Raw genomic sequence first — 18,827 nt, 5'->3', positions numbered from 1 at the left:
TCTGTTTAACCCAATTCAATAACTGGGATCTACCAATGCTGATGGGGACCCGGCCAGACCCCGAGGACAAACAGGAGCAGCAGCTACTGAGTCCACGTTTAGAAGCAGTGTCATGCCCACGGCCCTCTTCCTCTGCACACTTCTCCTGACAGTCCAGAGGGAAACTTGAAGCACGAGTCAAGAGTACCCTGTCCTGAACTTCACAGCTCCTTCCCCATATTTCCTGCTCAAGGTTCTGCCTCGGGGGTGAGTGAGAGACCCTGAGAGCGTCTGCTCTATTTATCAATATGATTAAGAAAAATGTGGCTGAGGTCCCTTAGGAAGGAAACCCAGCGTCATATTTCATCAGCTGTCGTCTCTGCCAAGGTTTATCAAATTCTGGTGTGGGGTGACCTCCTCAGTCCCCACAGGACAAGCAGGTTGAGGACTAAAGAGAGTTAGTGTTTTCATAAAGACTTACCATTTTTATTACCCTTTCATCTTTCTTCCATCCTTCGTGTGTGTGTGTGTGTGTGTGTGTGTGTGTGTGTGTGTGTGTGTGTGTGTGTGTGTGTGTACTCAAGCATGCTCGAACAGGTATGTGAGAGATAAGGTCTCCCTATATAGACTAAGCTGGCCTCAAAGATTAAAGGTATGCACCTCACCCCTGGCCTTTTCGAAAGTTTCTTTAAAAGACAAGCAAGTACTCTACCACTGAGCTACATCTCAAGTCCTTGTTTTGCTTGCGTGTGACAAGCCTCGCTTTGTAGCCAGGCTGGCCTTGTACTCTCTACATATCTGAATCTAGCCTCAAACTCATGATCCTTCTGCCTCAGCTTCTCAAGGGCCGGGGTTACCAGCAGAGTCCTCGCACCCAGGCAAAACATTTGTACACATAAAATAAAATGGATCAACTTTTTAAAGTGTAATTTTTTTTTATTGGAGCCTGGAGGAGTGGCTCGGTGGTTAAGAGCACTGATTGCTTATTCAAAGAACCCAGGTTCAGTTCCCAGTACCCACATGGTAGCTCACAACCATCTGCAACTACAGTTCCAGGGGATATGATGCCCTCCTCTGCCTCCACAGCACCAGGCATAAACATGGCACATAACATATTGGCAGGTAAAACTCCCATACATGTAAAAAATAAAATAAAATTTAAATTAAGAAAATTTATTGGGAATGAAGACATATAATAAGTATTGTACAGTGAATCAAGTCAACTTGTTAGAACCTGAAAATTTAGTATTTTCAAACTGTAGAGACTCTATTAAGAAAGATTAAAAAGCCTGAACCAAGGACAAATGAATATGAAATAATATTCCTTATAGCATCACTAGGAAACTAATTAAGAGGTACTGCCTAATGGAAGAAGTGAGGGGCAGGAACAGTCTTTACATTAGAAACTTCAGGACGCATTTCCTAGACACAATTTTAAAAATAAGAATACCGACTGAGCTATATATGGCAATACAGCCTTTAATCCCAGTACTCGGGAGAAAGATGCCCCAGATCTCTGTGAGTTCAAGGCCAGCCAGGGATACATAATGAATTCTAGGCCAGCCAAGAAAAAGGGCACTACATGGCTGTTCATTACAGTTCCTTGAAATACATGTATGTAAAACAGTGTTAAATTGGATGCATTCTTTAGGATATAATAATATCCTAAGTGCAACATTACTAAGGAAAAAGCAACACTCAGAGTTGAAGGCTTAATGTTTTTATTGGGAACAGGAAGCCTTAGGCCCAGGGAGACTTAGCCTTCCTCTGTGCACCCCACATGCTCCTGACCCTTCATCCCCTCAGTTCCCACCCAGCACCACCTTCTCCTCAGTCTTAGGACAAGCTGAAGCCAACCTCAGGGGCCAGTTTCTCTTTGGGAGCAAAGACTGTTTGCAGGACCTTGACCTCTGTCAATCTTGCTTCCTGGGGGACATTCTCAGGACATTCACCCACTATTTTCAACTCTTCTCGCCCTGCCCCTTAAATTCGATTCTTTCCTTTGCTTCTGAGCACTGTTTACGTGCTCTATTCCACTCCCTCTCGTTCCTGCCCTCACCTCAGCCAGACTAAAGCACTGGAGACCCTGACAGTCTAGCTTAGCACCTGGCTCGACAAAATGCTCCATCAACACCAGTTAAACACACACTGCATTTCATGGTGATGGACCACCAACCTGAACAAGACAATCGTCCACTAAATGTACACTACAGGTTCTAGCCTGAGCAACCGGGAGGAAATACTACCAAAGAAGCAAGCAAGAAAAGTGCTAATCCAGGAAACATTGAGGTCACACACACACACCGTACAAACATACAAATACACCACACATATACATACACACACCACATACACACACCACATACATAAACATATACCACACACACACACACACATACCACACATATATATATGTATTTATACACATATATACACACACACACCACATACACACATATACACAAATACACACACCACACATACACACACACCACATATACACACACAGACACACAAACATACACACACATACACACACCACATACATACACACATACCACACAGACACATACACACCACATACACATACCACATACATACACACATGCTACACACATTCACCACATACACATATATACATACATACACAGGTACACAGTCACCACATACACACACAGATACACATAGACACACACACACACACGTACACAGAGATACATACATAGAGACACACACATACACCCACATATACACAGACACATATATACACGCCAATATACATACACACACAGAGACACACACATGTACATACAGATACATATACACACAGATATACATATACATTCATACATACATATATATACATACATATATACATACACACATACACATACTCACCACATACACACATATATATACATACACAGACATGTAGTCAGCACATACACACAGATACACATACACAAAGACACATATATACATACAGATACATACACATATAGACACACATCATACACACACATATACACAGACATACACCCACACACACAGATACACACACAGAGAGAGACACATACATGTACACAAAGATACACATACAAACATACACATACATATACACAGACACACACCAAGTCCCTCAAGAATTTCAAGTGTGAATACATCACTTGTACTTCTATACAATAGTCCTAAACATCTGAAAATGAAATTAAGAAAGCAATTGCACTCACAATGGCATAAAAAATGAAATATGCAGAAATAAATGTTATCCTACAAATGACAAATCTGTATCCTGGAAACTACGGATGCTGCTGAAAGGCATTAAAGAAAACCCGAAAAGTCAGGAAGAGGGCTCATCCCAGGGTTGGAAGATTCCAGCTGTTAAAGCTGGGATACTTTCAAGTGGTTCTGCAGATCAGTGCAATCCCTGCCAACAATCTGTGTCTCTCCCTGCCCCTCAAGTAGACAAGGTGATCCTAAAATCCATATAGAAGTCAAGGGGCTCAAAATCAATTAAAATCTCAGGGGAAATAAGGGGGACAAAATTTACACTTCCTCATCCTGGAACCTCACATACAGCTATGGTGGTCAAGACTGACATTCCAGCACCATGACAATCGTGGAGATTGGTGGAACAGGACCTGAGAGTCCATGGTCAATGGATTGTCGATGACGGTAGGTGAAAAGATGAAGGAGAAACGAACATCCATCTACAAGCGGCATTAGACTGTCCACACGGCTCACACAAACTGCCTCAGAGTAAGTACAGAAGTCAGTGTAAGGGTGAAAGCTCTAAGACTCCCTGAAGAAACCAGAGAGACTCGCACGTGTAATATTAGATGCTGGTTTTATATGTCCTCCTTACTCATCCCTTTCAAACGAAAAACAAGAAACAAACAAAAGCTCGAGCTAGCAAAGTTCTAGGTATTTTACTGTTTGGAAGAGATTTGTTTCAGGGTATTTGAACACACTGTGAGCTGCAGGATTGTGCTGATTACTGGAAAAACACTGTTTCTAGTGGTGTGGCTCAGCCCTTAACATACACCTTTAATCCCTCTGGCTAGAATACAGGCACACACTTAGCACACACCTTTAATCCCAAACAATAAAGGTAAAGTTAGTTTGTGGAAGGAAGCACCCACGTTTAAACAGGATGTCTAATTGAGTGGCAGACAAAGTGACAAATCAGAAAAAGATTTGACAGGATAGGATATGCCCAAATCTCATAAGAGAGAGAAAAGGGAAGCTACTTAAGAGAGAGCAGCGCATGGGCAGGAGAGATGACTCAGTGGTTAAGAGCACTGACTGCTCTTCCAGAGGTCCTGAGTTCAATTCCCAGCAACCACATGGTGACTCACAACCATCTGTAATGGGATCTGATGTCCTCTTCTGGTGTGTCTGATGACAGTAACAGCGTACTACATATGAGTACATATATGTACTCATATACATAACGAGGGGGGGGGCACAGAGGAGGCAGTTTTACAGGAACAGTTATACAGTTATATAGAGTCTGAAGAGAGAACGAGAAGGTGAGAACAGACTTTGAGGTCAAGCAGAGCAATTCAGGTGAAGCCGGAGGATTCCAGATTGGAGTCCATCCGTGTGAACAGGAATTTTGAACCAGAACAATTGAGTTAAGTCACGCATCCAGGATTCAGAAAGAGCTTTTTCGGCAGTAACTCTTGAGAGGCTGAAAACATTCTAGACCTAGGTAAGATTGTACGGAGGTTAGAAGCTTCTGGACAGCCAGTAAGCTTTGGAGGCAACTGTTACTTCAAGCAACTAAGTTATATCAGTATGACTGACATCCTAGTTTTAATTCTATTGCTGTGGTGATAAATGATTTAAAGAAAGAAGTAACTTACAGGAGAAAGAGTTATTTTAGGTTGAAATTCCAAGTTATCATAGAAGGGAAGTCAAGGCAGGCACTTGAGATAGCCGATTACATCACACCACAATCGATCGATGAAAGAGCACGTTTACTATTCAGCCGTTTCTCCACTTCCCTAGCCCAGGCCTCAGACTTGGGGAAGGTGCAGCGGCTGTATGTAAATTAGCACAGTCAGAACAACTGCCCACAGCCCAGACTACTAAGGCGGTCTTCCCAGAGATGGTGTCAAGTCCACAATTAAAACCAAATGCCACAATTGCCAAGGCCACAGACAGGACTCTTGATTTTTTTTTTTTTTTTTTTTTAAGATTTGTTTATTTATGAGTACACTGTCACTGTCTTCAGACACACCAGAAGAGGGCATCAGAATTCATTACAGATGGTTGTGAGCCACCATGTGGTTGCTGGGAATTGAACTCAGGACCTCTGGAAGAGCAGTCAGTGCTTTTAGTCATTGAGCTATCTCTCCAGCCCGACTCTTGAATTTTTGATGAAAAAAATATAATAGCTTCACTTTTCCGATAAGGAGATTTAAGAGCAACTTAGATGTTAAAAATAATGATAGTATTAAGTATGAAGGAACACTGCAGAGGTTTTTAATACTTTTTAATTAATTAATTTATTTATTTAAGTACACTATAGCTGTCTTCAGACACTAGAAGAGGGCAATAGATCTCAATACAGATGGTTGTGAGCAACCATGTGGTTGCTAGGAATTGAACTCAGGACCTCTGGAAGATCAGTCAGTGTTCTTAACCAGAGCCATCTCTCCAGCCCGTTTTTAATACTTCTAAGGAGTAAACAGGATGTAGTTGCTATAAATACTGATTCTGAACACACTGCCTAGTTCATAGCAAGTCCATATCTTAGCCCTGTGGCCTTGGGCACATTTGTTCTGTGTGTCTGTGTGTGTGTGTGTGTGTGTGTGTGTGTGTGTGTGTGTGTAAATATGGGTACAGGCATGTTCGTGTACAGTAGCCCATTGTGGAGGCCAGAGGACAATGTAAGGTGTCAGCCCTCGGGCACCTTTTACTTTTTTGTTTTGAGACAGGGTCTCCCATTGGTCTGAAACTCTGCCATGTATAGAGAGTCTAGCTGGCTGGTGAGCATCCAAGGAGCCACTTCCTATTTTGCCAGTGCTGTGGTTAAAGACACGTGGCACCAGCCTGACCTTCTCTGTGGGCTCTAGGGATCTGAAATCAGGTTGTCATGCTGGAGAAACAAGCTTTGTCACCCAAGTCATTTCCCCCCAACAATCTTACCTTCTTCCAGCCTCAGCTCACAAACTTGTGTAATAAAACAATGCTAATACAACATAGCTTTTAAAACTGAAAAGTTACTGCTCTTTAGTACAAATATAACATCATAACAGGAGAACTAGAAGTCAGGGGCTGGAGAGATGGCTCAGTGGTTAAGAGCACTGACTGCTCTTCCAGAGGTCCTGAGTTCAAATCCCAGCAACCACATGGTGGCTCACAACCATCTGTAATAATATCTGGTGCCCTCTTCTGGTATGTCTGAAGACAGTGACAGTGTACTCACACACAAATAAAATAATTCTAAAAAAAAAAAAAAAAAAAACCCTAGAATTCAGTTTCAAAGAACAACGCTGATATTACAGAGAAAACTATTTGGATGTTTCCGAACCTTCTCCACTAATAAGTCACTATGACTCCAAGAAATATAAAGAGGTTGCTGTGTGAGAAAATAATGGATTATTTGGAAGATACAGAATATGGTACATTTGACTTTTCAAGACAGAGTTTCTCTGTGTGTAGCTTTTGCTGTCTTGAAACTCTGTAGACCAGGCTGGCCTTGAACTCACACGGATCCATCTACCTCTGCCTCCTGGGTGCTACCACTGCCTGGCCCAGATATTTTCTTTTAGCTCTTACAAGGATTCTAAACATGGAGATGTCATCCGTTTTAAATTATTTAGGTATAAAAATCACCGAGTTTTAATTAGCATTTGAGGCATATGAGAAAGACTCTGATAATGTTCCAACATGGAGGTTTTGAAAGCAATGGTCATTCTTAGAGTCCAGTGAAAGGATATCACTGAACCAAAGTAATCTTTAGCAGGATTTCATGAAGTTGGTGACAGATTATGTTTGAGTCAGCTCCTTTGAGGCAACTCAGATGGTTCTGAAGAACTTCTCCTTCTCTTTATTAACACAGTTTACTTAGTAACCACAGGTTCCCTCCCAATACTCAGGTGCTGTCAAGCACTTGGTGGGTGCAGCACTTTAGGAGTGAAGCCATTGATCCTGTAAGTGAGGCTTGAAGTGCAATAATTGCTTTTCCCCTTCCATGTCTTTCCTCCATGTCTGTTAGGAGGATGTTGCACAAAAGAGCAGCCCCTCCATTATTTTGCAACGTGAGTTCAGTTCTCGATCTTGAGAGCAAATGCAGAACCACCTTACCCTACTTCTGGAGAGTGGCTCACTGGGAGACTCCTACTGTGTGCTGGGGTGCTACTCGCTGTGGTCTGGGGATTACTGGTTACACTAAACAGCCTGGCCAGGGATGCCCTTACTGCTGATGGAAAGCAAACTGTGTTTTAGCTCCATAGAAAGCTCTGGCCATAGATAGTTCTGAGTCCCTCGGAAGAATATTATCGTCTCTCTTCGGTCTTTGAATCAGAGTTGGAATCTTTATCTCAGTCTTAGAACATCTTCCTACGCATGTAGGAAGGCAGCAGGTTCAAAATGCTTGCTGAATAAACCGTGCTTGTTTATTCCTACCATCACACGGCGGATGGTATCACACGTGTACTGCTAACTCAGTTTCCTCGGGTGTCTGCTATCTGACATCTTTGTACTCAAGAGCCGTGCTAGGACCATGTTGTCTAAGTCTTTGCATGAAGAAAGGACACAAGTTTGTGATTGTGTGTGTTTAGAGATCGATAGATCGATAGATGAATAGATAGAAAATAGATAGATGACAGAGACAGAGAAAATACCACTACACAATAGTAACCACTAAAAATTATTCAATTTAATTTGGTCATAATCACATCAGGATTTTAAAAGCCTATCAAACCTGGAACGAGGGAAGCCTAAGTTCATAGTCTGAGGTGAGGAGTGGGTGTAACAAACTAAGGATTACAGTGTATGGTTGTCTGATCCTCCACTGACATCCAAGCTATTCCCTCACCTGTAAAGGGCGTTCAAGAAAACCGGTGGGTGTTTTGTTTTCTGTTTTTCTTCTTCTTCTAACTTTTAATACAATAAAAACACTACAAAAATGTTCTTACTGTTCCCAGTCATTTAACATACACATACTCTGTGGATAAAATACATTAGTTGCAGATCCTTCCTAAAAGGACAGTGAAGATACTCATGTGGGCTAAATCCACCCTCAAGTGGGGCAGGGATATCAGCAACCCTGTTTTCAGGGGTGTGGAGAACCTGGAAATGACTTCCATTGTTGGTCGTGCACAGCGGAGGAGCTGGGAGATAGGAGCTGGAGTTTCCACGTTGTTGACAAATGCATACTTATAGGCAAGGTAGGGTGCCCCTTGCCTCACCTGTGGCCTGGCTCCGGGCCACAGCAGGGATTGGGAGAAAGGTTAAGGCCTCTCACATATTCCCCAGGCTCATTCACCGAAGGCTTTTCTGGTGTAGCTCCCCTGTCAACAATCCCAAATCCTTCTTGTGTTTCTAAATCTCTAAAACTCCCATCTACTTCCTGTTCTCCTGGCTCAAGTGGGTCACTCCTGACCCATGACACACGCCAGTCCTCAGGGTCCGTCCCAGTGCGGCCTCTCGCTTTAATGCCCCTCTGGAGCTCCTTGGGCCTTTTCTTCTCCATCCTTCCTCTTCAGAACCTCACCTATCCTATCCCATCCTCACCGATCACAGACACAACCCCTCCAGTCCGCCGAAACCCCCTCTCCTCCGACCTAGAGAAAATGAAAGCCACTCCAGCATTCGGCCACCAGGAGGAAGCCAGGCATGCGCAGTGGCTGCCCTAGACAGCCGCCTGGGGAAGCCCGGGGTGGCGAGCGCGGTCCGTGTGAGCCCCCGGTGCCAGCTCGCGGGGTCACGCGGGGCCGGAGGCTCCTCGTACCTGATAGCGGCCGGTGAGCAGCTGGCTCCGCGAGGGCGTGCACAGCGGCTGCACGTAGTAGTTGTCCAGGACCACGCCGCCTGCGGCCAGCGCATCCAGGTGGGGCGTGCGGATGGCCGAGCCGTGGAACCCCACGTCGTTCCAGCCCAGGTCGTCCGCCAGCACAAAGACCACATGGGGCGGCTGGGTGGCCCCGGAGGCCTGGGCCCGCAGCAGCAGCAGCAGCAGCAGGGACAGTGGCAGCTGCGGCCCGGGTCCTCCAGCCCGGTTCCTGCTCGTGCATCCGCTCATCTTGCCCATCCTTAGCAGCCTGCGGAGCCCGAGCTGCTGGCACCCCCGACAGAATCGGGAACTGAGCAGCCCGTGCCCCCAACGAGATGACATTCACCTGGGCGGGCCGCGGGCTGGGGAGGGCCGGCGTGCACGGCCTCCGCCTCCCGGAGGGGCCGGGGGAGGAGCCGCACGGGGCACCCGGGCAAACTCAGCAGCTACTTCCAAGGCCCAGAGGCCCGTTAATTTTCCCTAGCCATGAACTTGAGAGCCACAAGTTCCAAAGCGGTTTCACAAGCTTTATTTGATCAAATTTAGCTGTAACCTTGGCAGCTGAGCAGGATAATTAGCGCCCTTTATCCCTAGAAGAAACCACTTTGTAATGGCTGGATTGCTGGCTCCACATTCTGTCTCCTTCCCTCCCTCCCTCCTTCCCTCTCTCTCTTTGTGTGTGTGTGTGTGTGTGTGTGTGTGCGCGTGTGCGCGTGTCTGTCTGTCTGTCTGTCTGTCTGCCTGCCTGATGTGTCTAGCTCAATCAAGGCCGTCTCTTGGGGCAGATGAGAAAATAGAGCGGTGCAGATGGTGTTTCAGATTCATTTATGAAGTGTGCACCCAACATCAGTGGGCCAAACACATTCTGTCTGCACAGAATTTCAAATGAAATGGTGATGTCTCGTTTTAAGACGTTCAGGGTATGCCCACCTAAGACCTTCTGCTTACTCAGTGTCTAGAGCTCGGTGATAAACTGTTAGGTGGGGGGTGGGGGGGGAAGAATTCTGCACTGCCAGGAGAACACACGCTGTCTGGCTGAGGCCAAGACCTTGGGGGTTACTTTATAGCTTTAGAAGCTCCGGATGAATAATAGGCTTGTAAGTCATTACTGCTGAACGTACTTAAAACTGACTTCCATGCAGTTGACGGATGGGTGTTTGTGCTAAAGTTCTTTCTGTACAAGAGTTTCAATTTTTTGCCGGTTTCTTCGTTAATAAGTTAGATGAGATCTCGTGATGTATTCATTTCTGCATTTGTGTGAGTGTAAAAAATGTTTTCTTTAAGAAAAGTAAAAGTCCTTGAATGTGTTTCTCTCCTAACGTACTTGAAAGTTTTCTTTGAAGTAAATAACTACTTCTTATGTTTAGTGAAATATAGCTAGGAAAATTTAAATTTCGGCAGTTTAAAACCCAAAGACAATCCTTTCCCTTCATGTTGAAGATAGTATCGGAGGGGATGGGGATGCCTACTGTGGTCTGTATTCCTCTACCCCATAATTGTTTTTCTACATCCCTGTCCTTTTGTTTTTAAGCCAGGTGCTATGTAGCCCAGGATAACTTCCTCCAGCTCTGTCCTCCTGCCTCTTCGGCTACCCTGAGAGGAGCTGGGATTGCAGACATACCCCACTAGCCCAGGCTTTCTCTGCCCTTGATAAACATCAAATGGCCTCCTGTAATTACTGCTCCTGGAACTAAACACACCCCAAGACTCCCCACACCCTACATCTCCAACTGCGAGTGTAAGCCGGTGGTGCTCTGGAAACGTGCCAGTGAAGGGTGGGATTTTCATCTGTGTGCTGAACACCCATCGCATGCACACTGTGCAGTTATATTTTTAAGATCTCCCTGCTGCTGTTCATTCCATGTTCCTCTCAGATTTGACAAGAGTACACGAAAGTGAAGCCGGTGCTTCCTCGTGCCGCAGACAGGGAGGCAGTGCTGGTTTGCTCTCTTGTGTGGGATCCCCTGTTACTGGCATCAGGTCTCCACTGCACAGTTACCGTTTCCCCCTTGTAATTACTAAGGAGCCCTCAAACTTTTGATTATCAGCTTTCATTTCTCGCATGAATAGATTATAATTAGGATGGCTACCAATGGTGACTTTTTAGTCTCCTTTCTATGAGTTTCCGAGTTTCTCCTGAATTTAATTCATTGTGAACTCTTGGGTTCTTTTTTTGATCAATATGCCATAGTCCTTTAGCATAATTACACACACACACACACACACATACACACACACACACACACACACACACACTTCAACATGCTAAATGACACTGCTTTATTGGAACAAGGAGGTGGCCCTAGCTTTTCAAAGGGTTGAGTGTATAAATGGGGGCTGGGAGACACACATACACACATGCACAGCGCAACCAGGAAGTTATAACCAATTTTTGTGGTTTGTTTGGGAGCAGAGTGGGTTGTTTTTATCATCTGGACATGTTTCTGCAGGTGCCTCTGGAATGGTCAGGTGGGGCTAAGCCACTCTTTATGACTTGGGACTATTGCCCAGTACAGCCTGATCCAATTTCTCATGGCACCAACATATCCTAACCCTAGAAGGGTAACAAGAAAGAGGGGAGGGATTGTTGTGGGGAGGCTGCTTCATGCTGAAAGGGGCTACACTCTCAACACTGGGAGGGGCATGTTGAGGTAGCTTCTAGACTGGATAAGAGCAGGTAGGTTTCTGCCATGAAGGATTCAGTGGCCTTATGGGATGTGAAAGTTTTTGTTTTTGTTTAAGTCTTTTGTTGGTGAGACTTGGTGAGACAGCTGAAAGGGACCAAAGAGTAGGATTAACATAAGGATTTAGGGTTAATATGATCATAAGGATTTAGGGTTAACATGATCATAAGGATTTAGGGTTAACATGATCATAAGGATTAGGCCTGCCAAGGGGTCAAACCATAACCCCCAAGCAGTCAGATATACTTCCAGAAGGTGTTCCTTTCTAGGGTTTTTATTCTTTCCAATAATTGTTTAGCATTTTCCTGTTCTGGGCTGGATTGGTTTGCATGAACCTTCCTTTCCCCAGTGAGGCCTCCATGCCTCACTTTCCAGCAGTTACTTCTAGTTGTCTGTGGTTTGTAGGACCCCATCCGATGAGGGATCTGTTTGGATTTGTACTGTTTCTGTAACAGAGACATCCATAACTTTCCAGTGAGCCGTGATAGGACCAGCTGCCACCGCTTTGCCCCTTATGTGTTCCCCTAGTTAATCCTGCAGGTCGAGTTCCTGTGTGATCTTTCATATCAGCATATCTAGTCTAGTGAGGGAGTTTTGGAGCTGGGCACGGTAGAACACTGTAACCCCAGCCTTCAGGAGGCTGAGACAAAAAGATGGTCAGCTCAGGGCCAGTGTAGCAAGACTCTGTTTCAAAATAAGTAAATAAAAAATGCTCGCTGGCGTTTTCTTGGGACTGAATTCAGTTTCTAAGTTAATTTGCAGACACTGTGATACTCAGTTGTATCAGAGACTAAGAGCTACCTCTCCATTTCCCAAGGCCTACTTTGGTAACCCTTAGGAGTACACTAAGATTTTCCTCCTACATTCGTTACGTCTTTCTGATTAATTCCTAAGCATTTCATCTTCTCCACTGCCACTGAAATGGAGCTGTCAGAATTGCTTCATCTTTCAAATGTTAATTGTGTGCCTGGAAATTTTAATCATTTACAAGGATAATGGGAGCAGCGTCCAATACACCTTTTCTTGAAGTTAGGGAAAGTTATAGGTAGCATGCTTTTATTTTCTTAAAATAAGTGCGTATATGAGATGGGGGGAGGGAAGGAGGGAGGGAAAGAGAGAGAGAAAGAGGGGAAAGGGGGGAGGAAGAGGGAGGGAGAGGGGGAGGGAGAGAGGAAGAGGGAGAAGGAGGAAGGCTGTCCCTAATTGATCCAGCAAAAGGGATGGGACCATACTTAATATTTTACCATGTATCCTTCCATAACCTTCAATTTTGAAAAATCTCTTCATCTGAGTAGCTATTTCTTCTTGTCCTGTTCCTATTAACGTTCCTGTTAGTGACTACACTATTGTATGTAATGACACAACTGCAAACCGCCATGAGCACCAGTCTTCACCCTACACTAAGGAGTCACACAGCCACTCATACCCACTGTCTCCTGCTGCTTTTGGCTTGTGCTGTAGACCAGCAAACTACACTCAGAAGAAGCTCAGAGAAGCTGAGAAACACGCCTATGTTCCAATGCTTCTCCCCAACGGTTGTTTGTTTCAACACCTTTAAATATGCTAAGCCCTGGCCACAAAGGCCAAGCAGCCTTAACACCTTCTGTCTGAAAGTGCAACCAACGGTTGGTGTGTATGAAGAAAAGCTACTCGGCTTGGAGATAAGACTGGTAGGAGAACTTTCTTCACTGAGATAACTGAACTGTGTGCCCATGTGTTAAGTTGTGGTTGCTATTGCTCTGTTCCCGGGTGGCAGTCTGGTCCTTGAACATCAGAAAGAGGATTGAAGTCTGTTCGTTTAGGCGCCATCTACCAAACTATCTTCATGATGCCCTTAGCTGTAGAAATTGACTTGGGAGACATCTTCAGCTCAGGAAAGGATCTCCAGGCCAGAAAAGTCCTAACGCAGGTGTCCCAGGGGTGGCCTGAGGTCACTTCTCCCCTTTGTTAGGTTTATGTGCACACGTTACAGTCTCTGGTGCTACTGAAGCAAGAGGACCTTCATATGGCATGGGAAAGAGGGGAATTCTTCATAAGCATCACCTCAGCGTCTTGTCGGTTTTGTTCTGTGTCTCAGCATGTGCGCGTGTGCACGTAGGCAGGGAAAGGTAAGAGGGAAAAAGAAAGAGAAATAATTCCCCCCGAGCTCTAAGATCCTCTAAATGAAAACGGCAAGTTTGAATAGGGCTGAGGCTGATTCAAAATGGACCTTCCTTCACCCCTTCATCCTGACCACTTTTTGTCACCTCCAGTCTCAGAGCTGCCAGAGCACAGCGCAGAGCAGTTCTACTCCGATGAAGAGATGCTGGCATGGCAGAATGCCTAGGATGGTGGATTCTAACAAAGCAATCCCATTTCCTCTCTCCTAACATGGCCCGGTCTCTTGGCCTAGTTAGTGTTTGGCTTCTACAGCCCGTGGACATTTGTACAGTTTTGCGTTTTTTTGTTTTGCACGTAAAAAAAGAATGAACACCATTTTTTTGGGGTGTGCCACACTACACCTAGAAATAAGCTACATATGCCAGGCAGTGGTGGACGTACGTTTAATCCCAGCACTCAGGAGGAAGAGGCAGGTGGAGCTCTGAATTTGAGGCCAGACTGGTCTACAGAGTGAGTTCCAGGACAGCCAGAGCTGCACAGAGAAACCCTGTCTCGGGGGGAAAAAAGAAAGAAAAGAGGGTGTTGGTATCAGGAACTGGCTTTCACCTCTGAACCCAGTCATGACATCACCCATAGGCAACAGGGACCTGCGCATCTGTTGCCATGGCAATGGCCATACATTCCCAGCATCCATTTGGTTTACCTCCCACCTTTACCTGCAAGCTGTTCCCTCACAGTCTAAACAAAAGGCAGACCCTTCCTGCCTCTCTTCCCTTCTTCTCTACCCCCCTTTTGTCTCTTTTGCCCCTAATAAACCTCTCCCACGTGGAACTGGCCTGGCGTGGTCTGTCCAGACACGAGCTGAGATTCTATCACAAGAGAGGGAACTACATGACATCCAATCCAATTCCCCACACCAATGTGAATTCATGTGTTTAGGGAAAACATACTCTGTAACAAAAAAATTCCACTACTGGAGAAGAAAGTGAAATATATGTGCTATTCTGCGCAGAGTGTCTTTTAAAAGCAGATGCACATAATTGTGTTAAACTAAGAAGTACAAAAAGCCACACAATGTAAAGTAGGCCTTTCAACCCTTTCTAGAATTTCTAATAAGAAATACCAGAATTCAGAAATAGTGTTTACATTTAGGTATGCATATCTTCCTATGTGAGCCTAAGTAGCAGCATATTTCATTTTGTCGTGGAGAAAGAGAAAGAAACAAACCATTTAATTTATGGTTAAAATGCAAAAAGTTCCCAACTGGTTTGTGCTTTAAAAACTTTGTCCCTGGGTGATACTGCTGTTTGAGGACACCGAAGAGTCTGCAGGAAGGATATTCTAGTTGGAGGAAATGGGTCCATGGGTTAGAAATAAGCTCAAAGTTTATAGCTCATCCCTGATTCTTGTCCCTGCCCCAGAGGTGTGAGCAAACAGCCTGACCCTCCTGTCACCCCAGCCTCAAGCCCACCTCACTACCGAGCCTTCCCTCGTATGATGAACTGTTTCCTCAAACCATGACCCCAGAACAGTCCTTCTACCCTGAAGCCGCTTCTTGTCAGGTGGTCGCAGCAACAGAAGTAATTAGTGAAGTCATCCCGTGAGTACTTTTTGAAGTATTAGCTTACCCAGAACTAAGTCGAGACCAAGAACACATGGAGCAACAGACATCTCACTGTCCTGCTGATAACCACTGCCCATATTCTGTAATTCCTCTTCTGTGCTCCATGACACAGGGAGCCAGCCCTCTGCACCTCCGTGACATCCAGCTAGACTGAGACAACGGGCACCCTGTCAGGACCCGGAGCGGGAGGGTAAGGAAGCCTCTTTGAATGGAGCTGTGGCAGCAGGGCTGTGTCTTTTCTGTGGTTCCAGCTGCTGCTTGTGTCTGCTCCACATGATCCTAGGGACTGTTTGGTGGCTCCACCAGAGCATTCTGCCTGTTAGGGTGAGAATTTGAACTGTTTGTCAAGTTAAACTCATGGAGAGGCCACACAGGGATGTCCTGCTAACCCCAGCAATTCAAGAAATTTAAGGCTCCTTGGTGAGGCTCCTTACTCTGGAGGCTGAGGAAGAGGTTTGAAGTTCAAGGCCAGCCTGGCAACTTAGACTCTGTCCTAAAAGGGGGTTTAAGGAAATAGTTCAGTGGTAGGATGCTCGTTTGCCATGTGCTAGCTCATAGATTCAATCCCCAATGTTGGAAAAGAAGACAATTTGGGATAAGCAAATGATACAATTCATTTTTAAAAACCTTACTTCTTCTATATGACACAGTCACTTTTTAGTATTAGCATGAAATAAAACAAGAAGTAGCGACCAGAAAAGAAATATGATGATTCAAAATTTTTGTTGATGTATACATATACAATTATATCAGCAAAATACAAATGAGAAAAATAAAATGAAATAAATATTATACCACAAAAAAAAGAGCAAGAAGATAATATTTCTAAAATATGTGATATGGTCTTGAAAAGGGGCGATATTAATATCTACAGATTTTTTTGCAATAAACTGGTTTGCCATGTGTGTAATTTACTTATTTACTTTAAAAATCCCATGCATGTGAGTGTCTGCCTGCATGTATATATGTATGTGTACCATGTGCATGCAGTGCCCACAGACACCAGAAGAGGGCATTAGATTTCCTGGGGCTGGAGTTACAGAAGGTTGTGAGCTGCCCTGTGGGTCTGGGAATGGAACCCGGGTCCTCTGCAAGAGCTCTTAATCACTGAGCAATTTCCAGCCCTGGGGGAAAAACATTTTTTAACCTTTTGATCTCACAATTTCTTTTACACGAGCAACAGGCATACAGGTGATTAGGGAAAAACTTCAATCAAATGATACGTTTGGGGGATCAGCTTTTATGACCATACTACAGTAGTCTGTGTCTTTGATTCTTTAGGAACAATTCTGGGTTATTTTTAAATATCTCTGTACTTGAAAATGTCCCTGTTCATTAGAAAGTTCATCATGTGTGTTTTTGATTTTCACACAATTAAGAACTTGAAAAGAAGAAATCTGGGGCTTAGCATCTCAGAATATGTGCGGCTCATTTAAAGGACAGGAGTTCAGTTCCCAGCACCCACCTTGGGTAACTCACAACTGCCCATAACTCCACTTGAATGGGATCCAGCGCCCTCTACTGGCTCCGTAGCCACCTGCAGGCAGGTGGTATATGCTCACACAGACACACATACACATAAACACAAATAATTTTTAACAATTTGAATAAGAGACTGAATTTCTCATATGACACTACCATTTTCTCTGTTCACACTGAAGCCTACAGTCTGCCTACTGTTTTACGATACACATAAACACATAGAAACTTCAGTCACATCAAACAACAGAATCAAAAAACAGCTCACCTCTGTCTCTTTGTATTTATAACCCTCAGTGGTTACCGGTATTTCCGATTTGTTCTTTAAACACAGTATAGCTAGATCGATAGGGTTTGAAGATATAGACTCAGCCTGAGTGAATTTGAGTGATTCCAGCAGTAAAACCTCACTCTAAAAATGGATTTCATGAAGCTGTGAATATTAGGAACCTCTGAGAAAACCGTAGCTCTCCAAACTACCTCCATAAACAGTGAGTGCACTGGTCATTAAGACGTAAGAGACCGTTTGTCATACTGCTAAAGACCTGTCATTCTAGCACTTGTGATGCTGGGAAATGGGCCAAAGCCACTCTGGGTTATAAAATGAATCAGGTCTCAAAAAATACATCAAAGGGACCAGGAGACGGTCAGTTGTAAACTTGCAAGCATGTGGACCTAAGTCTTGGTCCCAGCATTAACATAAAAGCCTTATGTGGCCACATAAAAGCTGTGGTGGCACACGCCTTTTGAAATCCCAGCTTGGGAGGCATAGGCAGTTGGACCTCTCTAAGTTCAAGGCCAGCCTGATTTACACAGTAAGTTCCAGGACAGCCAGGGCTTCAAAGAGAAACCCAATCTTGAAAAACCCAAACCAACCAAAGTCACTCTGCTTAATACAAGGGGAATTTTTCAGCCTTTAATCTTACTTGATGTCTCCTTCCCTTCTGATATGAATTATATAGATGTGTACACTTAAAATTTTACAGAGCAAGAAAAGAGAACTAAGCTACTTCAGATGTTCTCGCACCTGCCAAACTTCTTAAATGGTTTGACAAAATAATTGCCTCCGCTTCTATTAAGCTAGCTTCTGACACTCTTTGGATTCATCTTGTTCAAGAGTTACTTTCTCCAGAGTAAAATAATAGTATGTCCCAATTCTCCAAGTCTTTGCCCCTAGTTCATTTAGTGATGCAGTCTGACTCTTGTCCTTACTGGTCCTCTAAAACTGTCCACGCTGATGGCACCAAAGACCATCTGCTAAACCCAAGCAGTACTGTTCAGCTTTTATTCTTACTTGATATCTCCTTATCTTCTGCCTCCCTTTTCTGCCCCTTCATTCTGAAAATGTTCTGTCCCTTTGATATCCATGACACCACTGTTTTTAACTGAAGAGTTATCTGTTCTTTTTCCTAAATGCTTGCACTAGGCTTCTGTAACCTGGACGGCCCTGGAAAGCAGCGTTACCAGGGAAACCTCTTATTCTACCTAAGAAAGAAAGTTTAAAACAAAAAACAGAAATGAACTCAGAAAGAGGCTTTAAAATGATTTTATTAGCGTCTGAGAGGAAGTCAACAGGGCAGGCGTGCTGTCAATCTTGGCAACTGCCCGGAAGAGAAAGATGGAGAAGAGGAAGAGAAAAGCCGTGCTGTTTGCAATTGAGGTCAGCAAGCACCTGCATGGCGGAAGGGAGAGGCCTTCAGAGAAAGAGTGGGGAAACAAAGAGGTTCAGGGAACAACCCATGCGCAGGCGTTTGGTCATTTTCTGAAGGGAGGAAAAGGCAAAGTTAGAACTCGGAGAAACCAACCGGCTCTACCGAAGTGCTTCATGGGAATATCCCAAGCATCCCTGATGGAGAAGCTTTTGGAATGGTAAGTACACTTCCACCGCGTTAAGGAGACAATTGGTCCTCCCCCTTCCTTACAGGGCTTGAGGTGAACTCGCTTCCCATCTCAG

General features: G+C 44.5%; 1 protein-coding gene across 1 annotated transcript in view; it reads right to left on the bottom strand.

Moving 5' to 3' along the window:
• The window catches only part of ARSB (arylsulfatase B), a gene marked incomplete at its 5' end in the record, with an annotated part of 150,231 nt that extends 140,987 nt beyond the window's left edge, over nucleotides 1-9,244 (bottom strand). The window contains one exon of the mRNA XM_080925708.1: nucleotides 8,945-9,244. Coding sequence (XP_080781834.1) covers nucleotides 8,945-9,244 — 300 coding nt within the window. The remainder of the gene's footprint in view (nucleotides 1-8,944) is intronic.
• Between the last annotated feature and the right edge of the window lie 9,583 nt (nucleotides 9,245-18,827).

The sequence above is a fragment of the Micromys minutus genome (genome assembly GCF_963924665.1).
Source record: "Micromys minutus genome assembly, chromosome: 11".
Lineage (NCBI taxonomy): Eukaryota > Metazoa > Chordata > Mammalia > Rodentia > Muridae > Micromys > Micromys minutus.
This window is presented reverse-complemented; position numbering and strand designations above follow the sequence as displayed.